The sequence below is a fragment of the Hippocampus zosterae genome, chromosome 16 (genome assembly GCF_025434085.1).
Source record: "Hippocampus zosterae strain Florida chromosome 16, ASM2543408v3, whole genome shotgun sequence".
In the NCBI taxonomy this organism is placed as follows: domain Eukaryota; kingdom Metazoa; phylum Chordata; class Actinopteri; order Syngnathiformes; family Syngnathidae; genus Hippocampus; species Hippocampus zosterae.
This window is the reverse complement of record NC_067466.1, coordinates 18478092-18494107: the sequence shown is the minus strand read 5'-3', so window position 1 is coordinate 18494107 and position 16016 is coordinate 18478092. Positions and strand designations below refer to the sequence as shown.

Below are 16016 nucleotides of genomic sequence, written 5' to 3'. Positions count from 1 at the left end.
GCTTATCTTTTTGTGCCCAATTATGTACTATATAAAATTAAAATTTGTAGTCGAACGGCTATTAGAGGTGATTCATTATTCATATAAAGCTGTTTGGTCTACCTTTTTCACTCCAAGAACCGCCATCCATTTGGCGACCCGGCTTGGGTTTTATAAGCTTGTTTTTGGACAAAATGGACTTCCAGTGCCACTTTTGGGAAAAAATACATGTTTGCTAGCTTGCTGGTAGGAAATGAGCCAGCCATGGTTGATCCGACGTAGAAATGACAATTTTCCGCCTGACTGACTGCCCATTTACATTGTAAGAACTCATTCAATTTGTATTATATCGTTGTTTTTTCGAAGTTAGCTGTGCAGAATTAAAACTCGATAAGACTAAACTACTGAGGATAAGAAGTTAACAAATTGGATGGTTAGCTCATTGATACAAAAGGTACGCAGCGTATTTTTCGGTTTGTTACCGTTCTACGCTATCGCTACTCATCTGTCAATCACCGGCCTCCCCCGCTGTGATTGGCTACAGCTTGAAAACACAGTTTTGTAATTGTTACCGCCCATGTCGTGAAATGCTAATGTATCAAAGTTGAATATTTATATTTGTTGTTTGTGCATTGTTTTGTGTGTGTGTGTGTGTTTGTGTGTGTGTGTGTTTTTGTTTGTGTGTGATATTTTGACGTCGTCATAAACCGGATGTTTACGTTGCGAAAGAAAAGTGAAAGTAAGAGTTTTGCCTCCTTTCGGAAGCGTCGTCTTTTCCTAGGTAGTACAGTATTTTTATAGTTTTTTTCCTGACCTACAATTGAAATACTTGGCCAGAGGTGAGTTTTTCTCATGCATTTAATTTCAACATTACTGTTGACATTTTGGGGGAAAACTAGTGTTTGTGTTTGGTTTTTGTCCTACCATACGACGCCGTGTCGTAAAACAAAACATTTTAGGTTGAGTTGGAAGTTAAAGCTGTTGTATTATTATGCCCTGACACTGCATTGACACATAACTTGATTTTAAGTCACTGTCCCAGTTCACTACCTTAACAGTGTTTTTGTTATAAATACAGTACTGTAGTCGTTTTGTCACAATCAGCCGCTAGATGTGATCAAAAACAAGTCCATAAAAAACTAATTGTTCACTCCGATAGCTGAGAAATCTAAACTACAGTACAGTAAATCATAAGAGGAATGAATAAAACAAAATAGTCATACACGTGAAACAATACCAAAACTAACGAAGTTATGCGTTTTACAATTTTGTAAATGATGTATGTTGTGGTATACAAACATTCTTTTTTTTTTCAAACACTCAAAATGTTCAGAGGCATCTGTGCTATCCATACATATACAGTTTTTATTAGTTCTTTGGGATTTTTTTGCTCTTTATGGACAATAAAGGCAGCACTGTGCTATGACACTTCAAAGAAATCTATAAAAATAAAAACTGAATTGGAAGATGTCATATCATACAAGTAGAGCCTTGATAATGTCAAAGAATTACCGATATTTAAAAAATCTGGATGATTTTTTTTGGGGGGTGGAAATGCCGTTTTCATGAATATGTACAATTTCTAGTAAATGTTTTTACTCAGCCGCTGGGTAGCCAACATAACTTTATTTTTTGCAAAAGAAAAAAAAGTGTCTGGAGGTCCCAACCAAGCCCTACTAAAAACCCCGACTGGAATTATTAATGTAAAATGCATCGGTTTGAAGCCTCCTGCAAAAAGGCAAACTCATTTGCGATCCTCTGGCGCCACCTAAAGTTGCAAAATTGGAATGACCTCAACCCAACAATGCGGCATGCATACGTCTGTTCAAGCGAAAACAAAGCGATTGACATAAAAATCGCGTGAAATGCATGTTTACACATTAGGTTTACGATGCATTCAAAAATATGAATTATAATGGGTTTCTATGGTGCAAAATGTGTAAATTGTGGAAATTACGGAATCAAAACCTTTTATTTTTTGCTGCAATGCCTGAGAATTATCAGCCGGTGACATCATGAAATTTCGGCCATTTTAGAACCCCCCCCCCCATTACGTTTCAACTCTCTCGTGTTTTTCCGAATGCCTTTGCCTTTGATTCAAAGACGAGAATACGTCATAGTTTTGCATTTAACGTAAACGGTTCACTATGAGGGTTTTAATCCTGCATACTGTCTATCTGTCTGTGTCCACCAATCGTTGTTGCCTTCAGTAATAATCTGAAATTGCAGTTCTCGCAGACTGATGCACAAACAAATTTGGGTGTTCCATTCAGGTCCAGTGTAAAAATCATACTTTTCCTGACACAATTGATTTACTAACTAAATACCTGAAGTTGCTTGTTGCCTTCAGGGGAGTCTGCAAGCATCAATTTCTTCATTCAATTGATCTTCTATTCTAAACTTTGCTGTGTCCTTGATGTACAGTCTAAAATGTCCTTATCATATATCCTTTCCTTTTCAGTTGGATATTCAAGGGGCAGTCTGAAACCCCAACTTTCTTCCTACAACGAATCTTAACGAATATTAATCCATCTTTCTCTGATTTCACACGTTCAGGTGTGAAACGTTGTAACTGGACTAACCCTTTAGATGGCGCTATAGTTCTAAGAAAAGACCATGTCCTACTTAATCTAAAAGGAATGTGGTTCAAGGAAGTTTCTCTTGGCAGCGTCCTGTGATGTATCAACAACTCCAAAGTCGCATTTCTATGTGCTTTGAATGTTGTTGTTTTTTTGGGCACCTTATCTGGTGCATAATAAGCAGTGTGCTTGTGTAAATTGATGTAAGGGTACTGATACCCTCTTAAAATAAAACCTGGCTGTCAAAGTTAAACAGCCAAAAAAGATGGTGGCCTCAGGAACCCTATTTTGTGTTTGTGATTTACCCGTCAACTTTGTCACGCAAACATTCCATGATGCCGTTTAGGCGTGAAGGCTGCTGCTTAGCGAGGCCCGTTTGCGTGTCACAATCCCGTCATGCAAATATTTGGCCTCAGCACACAGTCATTTGTTTGTTGAAAATAGGATTATAAAACCAAGTAGGTGTGTTTGATTTGTTTGTATTTCTCGATTAAACAAAGATTAAAGATTAAAAAAGAGAAAAGATTTTTTTCTCTTTCTCCTTTCTTCTTTCTACATACATTCTTGCTGCTGGAGGCTGTAAATTTCCCCAGTGTGGGACGAATAAAGGATATCTTATCTTATCTTATCTTATCCTGTGAGCTCGCTTTTTAGAAAAAAGTCCATTGTGAGCCTCTTTGGAATTGAGATTGAATGAACACACTTGCACACACGCTGCAGACCAAAAAAAAAAACAGCTCAGTGGCAGATATGAACCAATTGATCCACAGTCGGATTTCCCAGCTGGAGTGAGCATTTCTTTGGAAATGGCTTTGGCGTTCTTGCTCTCTGGCGCCACCTTCTTGACAATATAATTACTGTCTATCGCAAGTCATGTGACTTCTCCGAATTCGACTGCAGTCTGAACCTTGCACGGTGCTGACGTCGTCGTCCCCCCCCCCGCCCCCCCGCGACTGTGTTACGTTGCGCATTCCCGACCCACCAGTGAAAGAAGACAGATGATGGTTAATAATAATGGTTTAATAATGTCATAAAATGGGTCCTAAATTTATAGAGTCATTCTGAAAAAAAAACGTATTTGGCGTCTGTAAACTGGTTCGACAGGTTGCCGTCCTGTCTTCTTTATTTCAAAAGAAAATGTTTTTGTTGAGGCTGTTACCAGCTTGCTCGCCGGCACGCCTTGGGTTGATTGCCCAGCGAGACAAGGCAGGGAGGAAAAAAAAAATCCCTTCGCCATCCTGTTTGAGCTGCAAACAGGCTCTGACCTGGTTCACAGGGCCAGATATGACGGCCTAGTGAATATTTCTTCAAGGTTTGTTTTGGGAATCTCTCAGTATCTATTATATAAACCCCCACCCAACCCCTTAATAAATCTGCCATTTTGTTGTGATTTTCAGATGTGTAACGTGTGTAGATTATTTGAAAAAGTACAAGCACTAGATGGAGAGTGTGAGCAGATAGTGAATGACTGTTCAATTAAAGAGGCTTCAAGCTCTTCCTTGCCGCTCCGAGTTGAAGTTGACTTTCCAACTAAACATAAAACAAAGACAATTAATTACACTTTGTGTGTTTAACCAAACCGCTCGTTTTGGAAGTTTGCTAGCTTAATGCTATCACACATCGTAAAACGCTATGAGTGAGCGAACGAGATTAGCGTCAACGTAGCCGTGAGCGAACGAGATTAGCGTCAACGTAGCCGTGCGTCGTCGTATTTTTGCAGCAGCGGTCCTTCAATTAGAATGACCTCAAACTTTTATCTTCAGGAGTAGCCATTTCATAATCACTTTTATGAACATGACAACGCAACCTGGGAACCTGACCTACTTTATGTATGTGTGGTGTGTTTGTACTGTATTTACGACAGATTTGAGGGCGGTAAGTTCACTCTCTACTTGAGTGCCATTCAACTCGTAAATATTGCTGTGTGGGAGTGTGTACGCGCGCTGTCAGCTGCATGAACACTTTATTTCCTGCGATAACCGCAGTGCGACCCGCATACTCAGAAGATCGTATAGAGTCCAGCAATACAAAGCCGTCTTTCTTTTTTTTTAATCACTGTAATTGGATGGAGCATTCGTGAATCCCTTGATACTCGAGTATTCCCAAAGTTAGCAAGCCAGAAGCTGCTGGGATCTTCTCTTCATGTTTGTAAGCACTTAAGGCAGCAGGCCATTTTTAGAGGTAACCCCCACCCCTCCCACCCCTCTCAGGAAGGAAGTGAATAACAGACCAAATCTGCAGTTGCTTTTTTTTTTTTTTTTTGTATACATTTACAGTCAACCCTCTTTAATGGTCGGGCTGAGGGCTCAAGCCCAGATGCGAATGGGAAAAATCAACAAAGAAATAAATGGCTGACTTTGACTGACCAATCCTGCTACGTTACACACAGACATGTGTATCAAGAGCGTTTTATGCGGACGTTTGTTTGTTGTGCTTGTGTAGTTTTCATGACTCGCTGCGTTCAAGATGATGTAACGTTACACAAACCTACAGACTCACTTTACCCAACCGAGTAGTGGGCTGGCACGATGTTGTCTATCACCCGCCCCCACCACCCACCCAAAGCCAGGCACCCCACCAGAAAGTGCTATTCACTCCCTTCGCCGTTGTGTGTGTGTGTGTGTCTTCATTCCAGCATGGCTTTCTGGATAAGGGCAAATAAGGGTGGGGGTGAATTGCAGCCATCACACAACTGTGTGCGTGTGTATGCGTGTGTGTGTGTGTGTGTGTGTGGACTCCCATATTTCTTGTCCCATGCAGCTGCTTAGGCCGTTCCGCGAAATCACCTGACTTTATATCACTCCTCCCTCCCACACAGACACATAAAAAGCATATCAGCTCTGCCTCACATGCACACACACACACAGACACTTGCACGTAGCATGTTTGCCATGCAGGCAACCTTGTAGGCATATGACATCACACATTGAAAATAGCACACTCTTGTTTGTCTTGGCAAGACCAGAATGCTTAAAAATTGAATTGCGTCCATTGTTCACACTGTCAATCTGAAATAAGGTCATGTTTTCAAAACGAGGGATGCAACATGGTTTTTCTTTTTTTTTTTTTTTTTTTCCAATCCGATGAATCGACAAAATACCCAACAGATGAATCGATTATTCAAATAGTGAAAAGTGTTTTATGAGAATTCAGGATGAATTGATACCCCCCCAAAAATAATGCAGTGCAATTTTCTGCTCGAAGAATTTAGTTTGAATTTTGTAAAAAAAAAAAAAAAAAAAAAACAGCAAAAAGTAGAGCCATGTAGTTAGCTGTGTTTTGCGAAAAGATTTTAAGATCAGATGTACTCTAAATACATTTAAATTTTAAGTTTTTTTTTTTTTAGTTTGCATAAAAAGAAATGCAATCCTATTTGCTGTCTTCCATGTAGAATTTTGTAAGGGATTCATACAAAAAAAAAGCTTTGTCATTTACTTATGTAACCTGTGACCTTTTCTATTTTTTGTACGGATTAAAAAAAAAATTCCGACAAAAAGTGAAGCAATGTCATTTTTTTTTTAAACCGTACAAAAAATAGAAAAGGTCACAGAATTTAAAAAAAATGGCATATCAGATGATTTTGTGATTTTTGTGTTGTTGCAGACTCTCCAAATTTTTTGAAGAGGGGCATCTATATTTTGAGAGAACTGTCTGGAGGAAAGCTTGCCGTCACAACGCCTCGCACGAGCTCTTGTGTCGCCGTGCCCTCTCCACAGCAGCTTTGCACATTTCTTGTAAAACAGCTGACCCTTCTCGCCGCTTACACCCACGCAGCCTTACGCAACACCCACGTAAATCTTGGCAGCAGCCGCAAACGCTTCGCTATTAAAGTTGCCATCACCTTGAGACACCTGATCGCCTGCGGCTAATCTTCTCTGGCCTCTGTGAAGTTTTGGGGCGTGACCGCCCTCGAAACAGGATGGCCGTTGACGAGGTGACTCATGAAACTGTGCCAGAGTATGCCAGGATTCTCACCAGGACCATTTTTTTTCCCACTACACCCCATTCAAGTTCTGGCTTTCGTCAACCCTTATTTTGGCGCTGCACGATAGTCGTCAAAGTGCTCTTGTGCCGCGCATGTCGCTCGTAAAGATAAATTAACAAAATTGTTATGCCGGGCGTGGCGAAAATCTCGCGGAAGGATTTGGTTTGCAACCCGTCGGAGCTTGTGATTAAGTTAATGTGCAACCACTCACAAATGCTTTGGATCAATAAAGCTTCGGCTCGTCACGTAGCATCAAACGACCGCCATTTTAGTCCTTTTTTTTGTTTTGTTTTGTTTTTTTTTTGCATGATGTAACACACTTGTCTGTGGCTTTTAAAGTAAAGCGGAGCCTTGAGATACGGGTGACCAGACTTAAAGAGTTTTTCAAGAAATGACATGAAACAGACTTTGCCTGTAGTCCACTAGCTAAATGCTAATGCTAACACTTGATGTAAAAATGTATTTATGGCCCTTTCATATATTCATTCATTCATTCATCTTCCGAGCCGCTTGATCCTCACTAGGGTCGCGGGGGGTGCTGGAGCCTATCCCAGCTGTCTTCGGGCAGTAGGCGGGGGACACCCTGAATCGGTTGCCAGCCAATCGCAGGGCACACAGAAACGAACAACCATTCGCACTCACACTCACACCTAGGGACAATTTAGAGTGTTCAATCAGCCTGCTATGCATATTTTTGGAATGTGGGAGGATACCGGAGCACCCGGAGAAAACTCGCGCAGGCCCGGGGAGAACATGCAAACTCCACACAGGGAGGCCGGAGCTGGAATCGAACCCGGTACCTCTGCACTGTGAAGCCAACGTGCTAACCACTGGACTACCGGGCCGCCCCCCTTTCATATATGAATGGCACATTTCTACAAGATACAGTACCCACGGTCATATATACTTTATCCTCTGCAAAGAGCTGGAGGGGCAGGGCTAACAAGTTGAGGGGGTCTCAAGGTCTCAGAAAAAAAAATCTTCACATGTACAGTACGAAGCTCTTTTAGGCGACTTTATTTAAGCTGTGAGGTTGCTGATTCGGATAGAGAACGCTTCCTGTCGCCAGTGTCAGACAAAGTGCAGGCGGTGACCTCTCGTCGCCACATCCGTACTCATCTCCGATTGTATTCACTGAGCATTTGTTCCATTTGAACTTAACGAGTGTGGACGATTGAGCACGTCAACGCTTGGATTCGTCTGCAAATGCAACAGAGCGCTTTCCGTGTCTCCTCGTCCAAAGTCCTTGAGCATATAGCAGGAAATGCCAGGATGCTGATTTTTGTCGAGTGGGGAAAAGGAGGAGCGGGGAACTGTGTTTGGAATGGAATTCAAATGTTTCACAATACTGTAGTGGAAAAAAAAAAAAAAAAAAGAAGCTGACTGTCAATATTGTGCGTGTGGAAAGCACCAAAAACGTTGCTCTTTTTCTTCACTTCTTTATTTTTAGATGAGTCCACTGTAAGCGACAGTAATTACTCAATTAGAGCGGGAACGGCTTTCACACTTCAGAACGCTATTGGATGAAAAATTGCAGGCAGGAAATTAAAAAAAAAAAAAAAACACGATAAGATTCATATTCACCCATTCATTCATTCATTCATCTTCCGAGCCGCTTGATCCTCACTAGGGTCGTGGGGGGTGCTGGAGCCTATCCCAGCTGTCTCCAGGCAGTAGGCGGGGGACACCCTGAATCGGTTGCCAGCCAATCGCAGGGCACACATAGACGAACAACCATCCGCGCTCACACTCACACCTAGGGACAATTTAGAGTGTTCAATCAGCCTGCCATGCATATTTTTGGAATGTGGGAGGAAACCGGAGCACCCGGAGAAAACCCACACAGGCCCGGGGAGAACATGCAAACTCCACACAGGGAGGCCGGAGCTGGAATCGAACCCGGTACCACTGCACTGTGAAGCCGACGTGCTAACCACTGGACTACCGGGGCGCTTCACCCATTCATCAAAAACTAAATGTAGTGGTTATTCACTTGTTAGAAGACAGTAATTGTTTGTTGCAAGCCTAGAAATATTATACAAATATTATATAAGGTGAATGTTTTAAAATAATGCAACATTTCAAGGGTAGGTTAATAAATATTGGAGGACAAAAAAAACACACACAAAAGAAAGTGATGTGGAAATATTAGACATAAATAGAGAACTGATGGGCAAAGAATGGATCATATCAGTTTTTTTCTTTTTTTTTTTAAAAACGCTGACTCGAGGGGGGAAGCACGATGTGATCTTCACACCATCCACAGGGAAAGCACCAAAAACAATTGCGCTTCTTCTTCACGTGTTTAATTTTACACGAGGCTCGGCTCATCATGGAAAACATCCAAAGGACGAAAAAAAAATGTCGAAGAAATACAAAATATTAGAAAGTGCACAAACACACGAGGCAAAAATACCAAAAAAATAACTCTTGATTACTTTTTGTATTTTGCTCGGTTTGACACGACTGGATGAGGAAACGTCGAAACGTCCTATGTTCTAGAGACACGGTTCTCTGATTTTTTTTATCTTTGTCTCACTACTATGTAAGTATTTCATCTTCTTTTTTTTTTTTTTTAACGACAGGGAAAATCTCTAGATGGCCCCGCAGGTATTCCAGGTGACGTGAGAAAAGGAGAGGAAGGTAAAGGTCGGCTGAGACACACACACAAAAAAAAATTTCATTGATTCACTGATTTTAAAACCTTTTCTTTTTTTTAAATTTTCGTTTGCAATTGTTGTTATTACGTATTTCAACTGGACAGCGTTCCCAATGCTAACGTCATTTACGTTCCATGTATATGATCAATAAAGAACAAAACGAAACGCACTCTCCGCGTGTATTTGTTTTACTTTTTATTAGAAAAAAACAACAGACAACAGACAACTATATACATGTATATTTACAACGGTTTGGAAACGTGTACGTTTGGGATTATTGAGCTAAAGTAAAATGCTTGGCTAGCACCGTCACAACAAAACAAATGCTGTACTGTTATGTCAGATAAAGTGGGTGAAAACTGCTCCGAGGTCAGACTGACCTGGCCACATTCTCAGAAATGGAGGCGGGGTTTCGACTTTTAGTCTACCGACGTCCCTTGATGTCATTCAGACGTTGCCCGTGGAGAAATCGAGAAAATAGTTGAAGGTGGAAGCAGCATAAAAGAATCAAAGAGCTTCGTGTGGCTCGAAGACGCAAAACCACATTTTGGTGCACCGGAGACACCAGTACAATCCAACCAATACAATTTTGATTTGAACATAAAACAATTCCTGAGAGTGTGCTCCGGTTTGTTTCTCAGTTGGGCGAGGGTCAAGGCAGGGCGGGGAGGATTCAAATCAACGACGAGAGGCCCATAGAGTCCAACGAGTGACCATTGTCCAGTCCCGGATAAAAGCTAGTGAATACGTGAAGGTCGTTCCAGGGGTTGTCCGCCGGCATGTTGAAGTCGGAGCTCAGCGTGGTGTAATGAGGTGGCAGTGGCAGTTCGTCCCCGTCGTCCGCTGTTCAAACAAGAGGGGGCGCACATACACGACCTTGAAGGACACATTCATATTCATAACCACAAGAGTTCTAACTCAAGAGATCCGGAGACCGAAATTTCCAAAGAGCGATTGAGGATGCCGGTTTCATTCATTACAGTGAACCGCGAAAATCAAAAGTAGCGGGTGATGCCTGCGCGTCGGTGTCTCGGTGTGAGCTGTGGCCGACAGCAGCTCCGTATGCGCTCGACTGTTTATCAACAAGTGTGTCCAAATCAATGGAGAGAAAAAAAAAATCGGTAGCGAATTTTAGAATACGTCAAAAGCACAAACGGGGGGGGGGGGGGGGGGGGCAGGAAGTTTTGTTTACCTGAAGACTCACTCCACTGGCTCCCCGGACTGGTGCACGGGCTCAGGAGCGCCTTGATGTCACAACTGGCCTTGAAAGTCTGCGCGTCTCGCTCCAGTTGCTGGCAAATCTGACAAAAAAAAAAAAAAAAAAAGCAACATCGGAGTTGAGCATTCTTGCGCCGTTTTGTCCGTGGCCGGACAGTTTTTGGACCGGTGGGGAAAAAACATGCCCGCTACTGTCTGCTGCTTACCTCTACTATGTCGTATTCAAACTCTGGAGGACAATCATCGGTTGTGGAGGGGCGAGGAGAGAGACAGAAGGTGAGATTAGCATACGCTTTCATTTTTTATTTTTATTTTTTTTAACATTCTGCTCAAAGGTAGAACCAATATGAATAGTTAGAAAGATGGAAGCACACGAGGAGAAGTCAGAGCGACTTACCGGAGCTGCGCTCGGGTGACACTTGGAATCTGTCTTCGAAGCTACAGGACAAGTCGTTGCCCAGCCCAAAGATCGGGATTTCCGAAAAGGACCCCGCCGCCCTCCATGGCTCCGGGTCGTCCGTCCGACTCCTCGTTCGCTCGCCTTGCGAGTCCATGCGCACGGTGCTGTCCACCACGTTCTCCTGAGCGGATGCCATGTCTTCATCCAGTCGAGATGAGTCGGGCGACGACTGGCTATCGCTGTAGTCGGCGTCCTCTGCCGTCATCCTGACCTGCGGGAAGGAGTCTGCGGTGAGAAATGTTGTCGAAAACTGCTGACGCCCGATAACTTGGGGCCCTATTCTGGGTTCAAAATAGGCAAGTGTATGTTCCTGTGAAAGTCTCAACGGTACGAGGACTTTCCGATGAGGGGTGTGCGTATGTGGTAAATATCCGGGTGTGGTAAGGAACAAGGTGGTTGACTTATGGTTCATTTTTTTACCCGTAATTTTTTTGGGAACAGTATCAACGGTGGCGGCCCGGTAGTCCAGTGGTTAGCACGTGGGCTTCACAGTGCAGAGGTACCGGGTTCGATTCCAGCTCCGGCCTCCCTGTGTGGAGTTTGCATGTTCTCCCCGGGCCTGCGTGGGTTTTCTCCGGGTGCTCCGGTTTCCTCCCACATTCCCAAAACATGCATGGCAGGCTGATTGGACGCACTAAATTGTCCCTCGGTGTGAGTGTGAGCGTGAATGGTTGTTCGTTTCTGTGTGCCCTGCGATTGGTTGGCAACCGATTCAGGGTGTCCCCCGCCTACTGCCCGGAGACAGCTGGGATAGGCTCCAGTACCCCCCGCGACCCTAGTGAGGATCAAGCAGTTAGGAAGATGTTCCTGTGAAAGTCTCAACGGTACGAGGACTTTCCGATGAGGGGTGTGCGTGTGTGGTAAATATCCGGGTGTGGTAAGGAACAAGGGTGTAGAGGAACAAGGTGGTTGACTTATGGTTCATTTTTTACCCGTATTTTTTTGGGAACAGTATCAACGGTATGAGGAATCAGAGGGGAGATCCTGATTGGCGTGTGGTAGCGAGGTTGTTGACTCATCTTGGGTCTTACAAAGTGCATCCAAAATAAGAGTAGACCAAGTCTGCGGGGAATCATTTGAAGACTGGGTCAAAACTGTGTTTGGAAGGCAACGGGGTAAGGGGGCAGGGGGGTCGCGGGGTCATGAGGAGGCTGAGGTGACATGTGGTAAATGTCCATATGGGCCAAAATGGATCCACCAAATAATGCCTGGGACGTTCGAACCATTGTTTGTGCAAAGGGTCATAAAATATGGTTGATAAAATCTTACCTGCTTTCTGGACTTTGCTTTGTCCCGCTTTACTGCAAGGGAACAACAAAAGGAGGTTAGGAATTTTATGCTTGAGTCGGAAACGAGGTTGAGGCGACGGCGTCACTCGGACCCACCTCTCTGTTTCTGCGGCAGCATCCGGAAGACTCGCATGGCCAACTGGCCCTTGTTGACGCTCTTGTCTTTCACTTCCTCGATGTCCGGCAACGAGTTCATGGCGCAACGGAAGTTGGCCTTCCAGGTCTTGGGGTCGCAGGTGTCACCCTTTGTGTATTTCCCTGCAAAAGGGTTTTCAACCCCCCCTTCTGGTCAGGCTTCAAATTCCACGGTGCCAGCCGACATGTGGGCGCAGGTCTCGGCTCACCTGTGTGGATGGCCCACTCCTTGAACAGGCACGCGTCCTTGTTCATGTCCCAGCCGTGGCGAGCAGCGTGCTTCCAAGGAATGGAGAACATGGTCTTCTCCTGGAATAGAAACACATTTAATCATGCTTATTTTTCATTTATTGTTTCTGTTCATCAAGTTTTTTTTTTTCTTCTGAGGATCATTGATCGGGTTTTGGTAAAGTCGCCGGATTTTGACGTCAGCGGCGTGGCTTCAGAATGCAGAGCGCCATCCATCCATCTGGTGGATGGTGGGACTTGTTGGTTGTCTCTAGTGCAGATTGCAATCTGCGTTTCACCTCAGGTGGAGATTTTTTTTTGTTTGACTTTCTAATGTCATCAGCATTAAAAATAGATTTTAAAAAATTATTTACAACTCCAGCTTTAAGTTGATCAATAATAGGGTTGGGCTGATATGGATTTTTTTTTTAGGCTGGTGTCGATTCTAATATTTGGGAGGATAAAATCCTGAGAACTGATTAACTAGCCGCTGAATTTAAAAAATATGTCATGATATTTACCTTACCTTAAAATATTCAACAATATAAATGCAAATTAGAGACAAAAGATTTGACTGTTTTACATTACTTAGTCTTTTTGGGTCTGATTAACTTTACGACTGATTTTTCTCTTTTTCCATTGTTGTAATCTCTTGATGTGTATCCAAATAATTTTACAAATTTTAAAATGGCTAATTTTTGCAAATACAATTTGATGCACAGCTGCCTTTGGGCTGTATTGGGCCCACTTTGAGCTCTTTGAAACCCATTAAAACTAGACAAACTACACACTACCGAAAATAAACATGAAATAAAAAATAGTTTATATAGTTTATCCTAACGTGACCGATATCTGATATGTTTGCACGGGCTGAAGAGGAGAATAGGAAGAAGGCTCACCTTATCCATCCAGGCAAGACCAGCAATGGATTTGGAGTCGATCATTTTCTCCAGCCATGGGCGCATCTTCATCCTGGACACCGGCATGTTGGGCCTAGAAAAAAATAACACCCAGGGAAATCATTTCAATGTGCATTTATATGATATAGGCTGTGCGAGCTGGAGTAAAGCGGCGAGATCCCCCGCATCCCACACACACTTGTGGATTTATTGCCCATCGCTCGACATGGCGAGAGTGCACCGGGAGGTCATGGCCGCGACGTGCAGAGTGTATGACTTCTTTACAAAGCGACAATTGAGATTTTGTTTTGTCTTAAACACATTCTCAACACTTCAAAGTCATGCAAGGCGCGAAAAGGTGCATTAGGACAGTCTTGACATACATTTAAATAACTATTAAATTACAACCGAGTGTCCACTTACAAGGTCTTCTGTGATCACTGACGATGATGGAAAAACAGTAAATACAGAAAATATAATCCCAAATTGTTTTTGTTTTTCCCCAGAAGTGTTTCTCCTGCACCTCCTTCTCCTGCTTCTTCTTCCAACCCTCTTCTTGTCTCAGACAAACAAAAGTGCCCTCCCGCAACAGCGAGTTTCTCTTTATAAAGCACAACCCAGGTTGGTAATCCCCGCCTGACTGCGCACTGCAAAAAGTGTCCGTACTCCGCTTCAAAAAAAAACTGGCACGTTAGATCGTGTTTATCGCATAAACAGCATGTAAAAGTCAATTATCCAACCTTCCTCACAGATGTTGTGTTATAAATCACCGATTTGCCTCAAAGTGGTGGCACAGCGTGGAAAAAAGGCAAATTCGTACCTGCATTAGTATCATTTTATGCCATAAAGCCAATTATACTCGTATTTTGGTGTTTAAAACATGTTTATTTGACTGTAAATACACCAAAGAGTGTAAATTGTAAAGTGTCCTTGGGTGTCTTGAAAGGCGCTTATAAATAAAATGTATTATTATTATTATTATAAAAGAAATAATTCTACAATGATACTGCAAACTTGCATATTCTTTTGTCCATTATCTTTTCTTTTTTTTTTTTTTTCATTTTAATTTGGCTGCGCGAGAACACTTTTTACAGTGTCACACGCATGCGCAATAACGCCCTACTCAGGCAGCCGCTCCGCTTTTCTATGAAGTCACGTGATTGAAAAGAAGAGGAAGTTGACTTCGGGCCAGGCGTGCGTGCCTTTTATTGGAATTTTGACCGCATTATAACTTTGAATTAGTAGTTGTTGATGCATTTTGGCAACATTATCCGGTTCAATTAAGAGCTATGTGTGGCATTGTTATGTCATGTTGTCGCGTGCGAAAATAGGCCCGCTCGATTACGTTTAAACTGATCCATAAATTGTTCCCCTTCAGATTATTCTGAGCGCATGGGGCTAATTTAATATATGTATATATTGATCTAGAAAGGTTCAGCTCTATGAGCCCAAAGCAAGCGTCATTAAATGAAATGGATCAAAATGAATTTCATCATCAAAAGTATATTTTTATAATACTAGGTCTCGTCATCGGGTGTACATTGTGACATTCCAAAATGTCTACTTGTTTTTTTTTTTAGACAGCATCAAAGTAGATTCCGCACTCAATGGCGTCATTAACGCCACTGTCATCATTCTTCTGGAAACAAGTCTGGCGAGGAGAAGAAGCCGGGCGCTTTCGCCGAAATGGTGTAGTGATTAAAGCGGCCGCTGGACGGAGCCACTGAAGATGAAGAAGAAGTGGCTTGTGTGAAGTGTCTGGGCGCGCGCACTTGTTCCCGGGTCCTCTAGGGACTTCCCGGTGCTCCCACGGGCGTTGCTGTGGGTTTGGAGGAGTTCCATGTGTAGTTTTTCAGGTGATTTCGGACAACCCTGACATCATGCCCCCGGTTTTTCCCACTGTGTTGTGGCCGTGTGCCCGCTCGAGAGGCAGAATCATGGAGTGGTAGAAATCAGGTGACTTTCCAGAAAATCCTAAATAAAGTGAATGATTTTACCAAAGACTATGTTTGTGTATGTGTTTGAGTTGATGCGCGAGAGTGTTTGAGTGCTTTTCGGCGAGTGTGTTGACGTGAAGGGGGTGGGGGGGGGGGGGTCATGTGCCGCAGCGTGGGCGAATGGATCCATAGGCGTGAGAACGGGAGGTGAGTGTGGATGTGTGATTTTGAGAATGAGGCAATATGAGTTCACGTAAGAGACTGTGCGTCGGTTACACACACACACGCACACGCACACACTTTTCAAATATGTTTCAAATGGTTGTAACTTTTCTAAAATGATACTTTTACATTACGGAAAGTCTTTCTATACTGATATGTCATATCTTTGTTTATCGTAGTTGCTTGTCACCACAATACTAGTGAAGCTCATACCACTGGTGACATTCGTGGTGTGTTTTACATACTTGGCCAGGAAAGATGATTCTGATTTAGATTTTTACTTCACGAATAGACAAAATAAAATTTTGGAATGAATGACAGATAAATACATACCAAATATGTATTAAATTCCTAAACCATCTTATTTGGATGTTAAATCCTAAATCAATAAAACAGATTGGTTTAATTGTTTACTCCAGGAAAAA

At 42.9% G+C, this 16016-nt stretch overlaps 1 protein-coding gene and 2 long non-coding RNA genes across 4 annotated transcripts; 2 read left to right on the top strand and 1 right to left on the bottom strand.

Annotated features, from left to right (window-relative positions):
- The first annotated feature begins 637 nt into the window (after positions 1-637).
- On the top strand, positions 638-8108 carry LOC127587756 (uncharacterized). The gene is made up of 2 exons (XR_007958842.1): positions 638-818; positions 6162-8108. It is a non-coding gene; the product is annotated as an uncharacterized LOC127587756 (long non-coding RNA).
- Positions 8109-9390: 1282 nt separating this feature from the next.
- irf1b (interferon regulatory factor 1b) lies at positions 9391-14016 on the bottom strand. 2 transcript variants are annotated; one of them, XM_052046182.1, is made up of 9 exons: positions 13856-14016; positions 13433-13526; positions 12515-12614; positions 12267-12428; positions 12151-12182; positions 10819-11092; positions 10628-10650; positions 10396-10504; positions 9391-10046 (listed from the first exon to the last, which is right to left on the bottom strand). In XM_052046182.1, exons 2-9 carry the CDS (start codon positions 13517-13519, stop codon positions 9877-9879), a joined length of 957 nt encoding a protein of 318 aa, XP_051902142.1. In that variant the 5' UTR covers positions 13520-13526; positions 13856-14016; the 3' UTR covers positions 9391-9876. The 2 variants fall into 2 exon arrangements, with proteins under 2 accessions (XP_051902142.1, XP_051902143.1); XM_052046183.1 differs by having other exon boundaries at positions 9853-10079.
- LOC127587757 (uncharacterized) lies at positions 13937-15433 on the top strand. Its single transcript, XR_007958843.1, has 2 exons — positions 13937-14053; positions 15013-15433. It is a non-coding gene; the product is annotated as an uncharacterized LOC127587757 (long non-coding RNA).
- Positions 15434-16016: the final 583 nt, after the last annotated feature.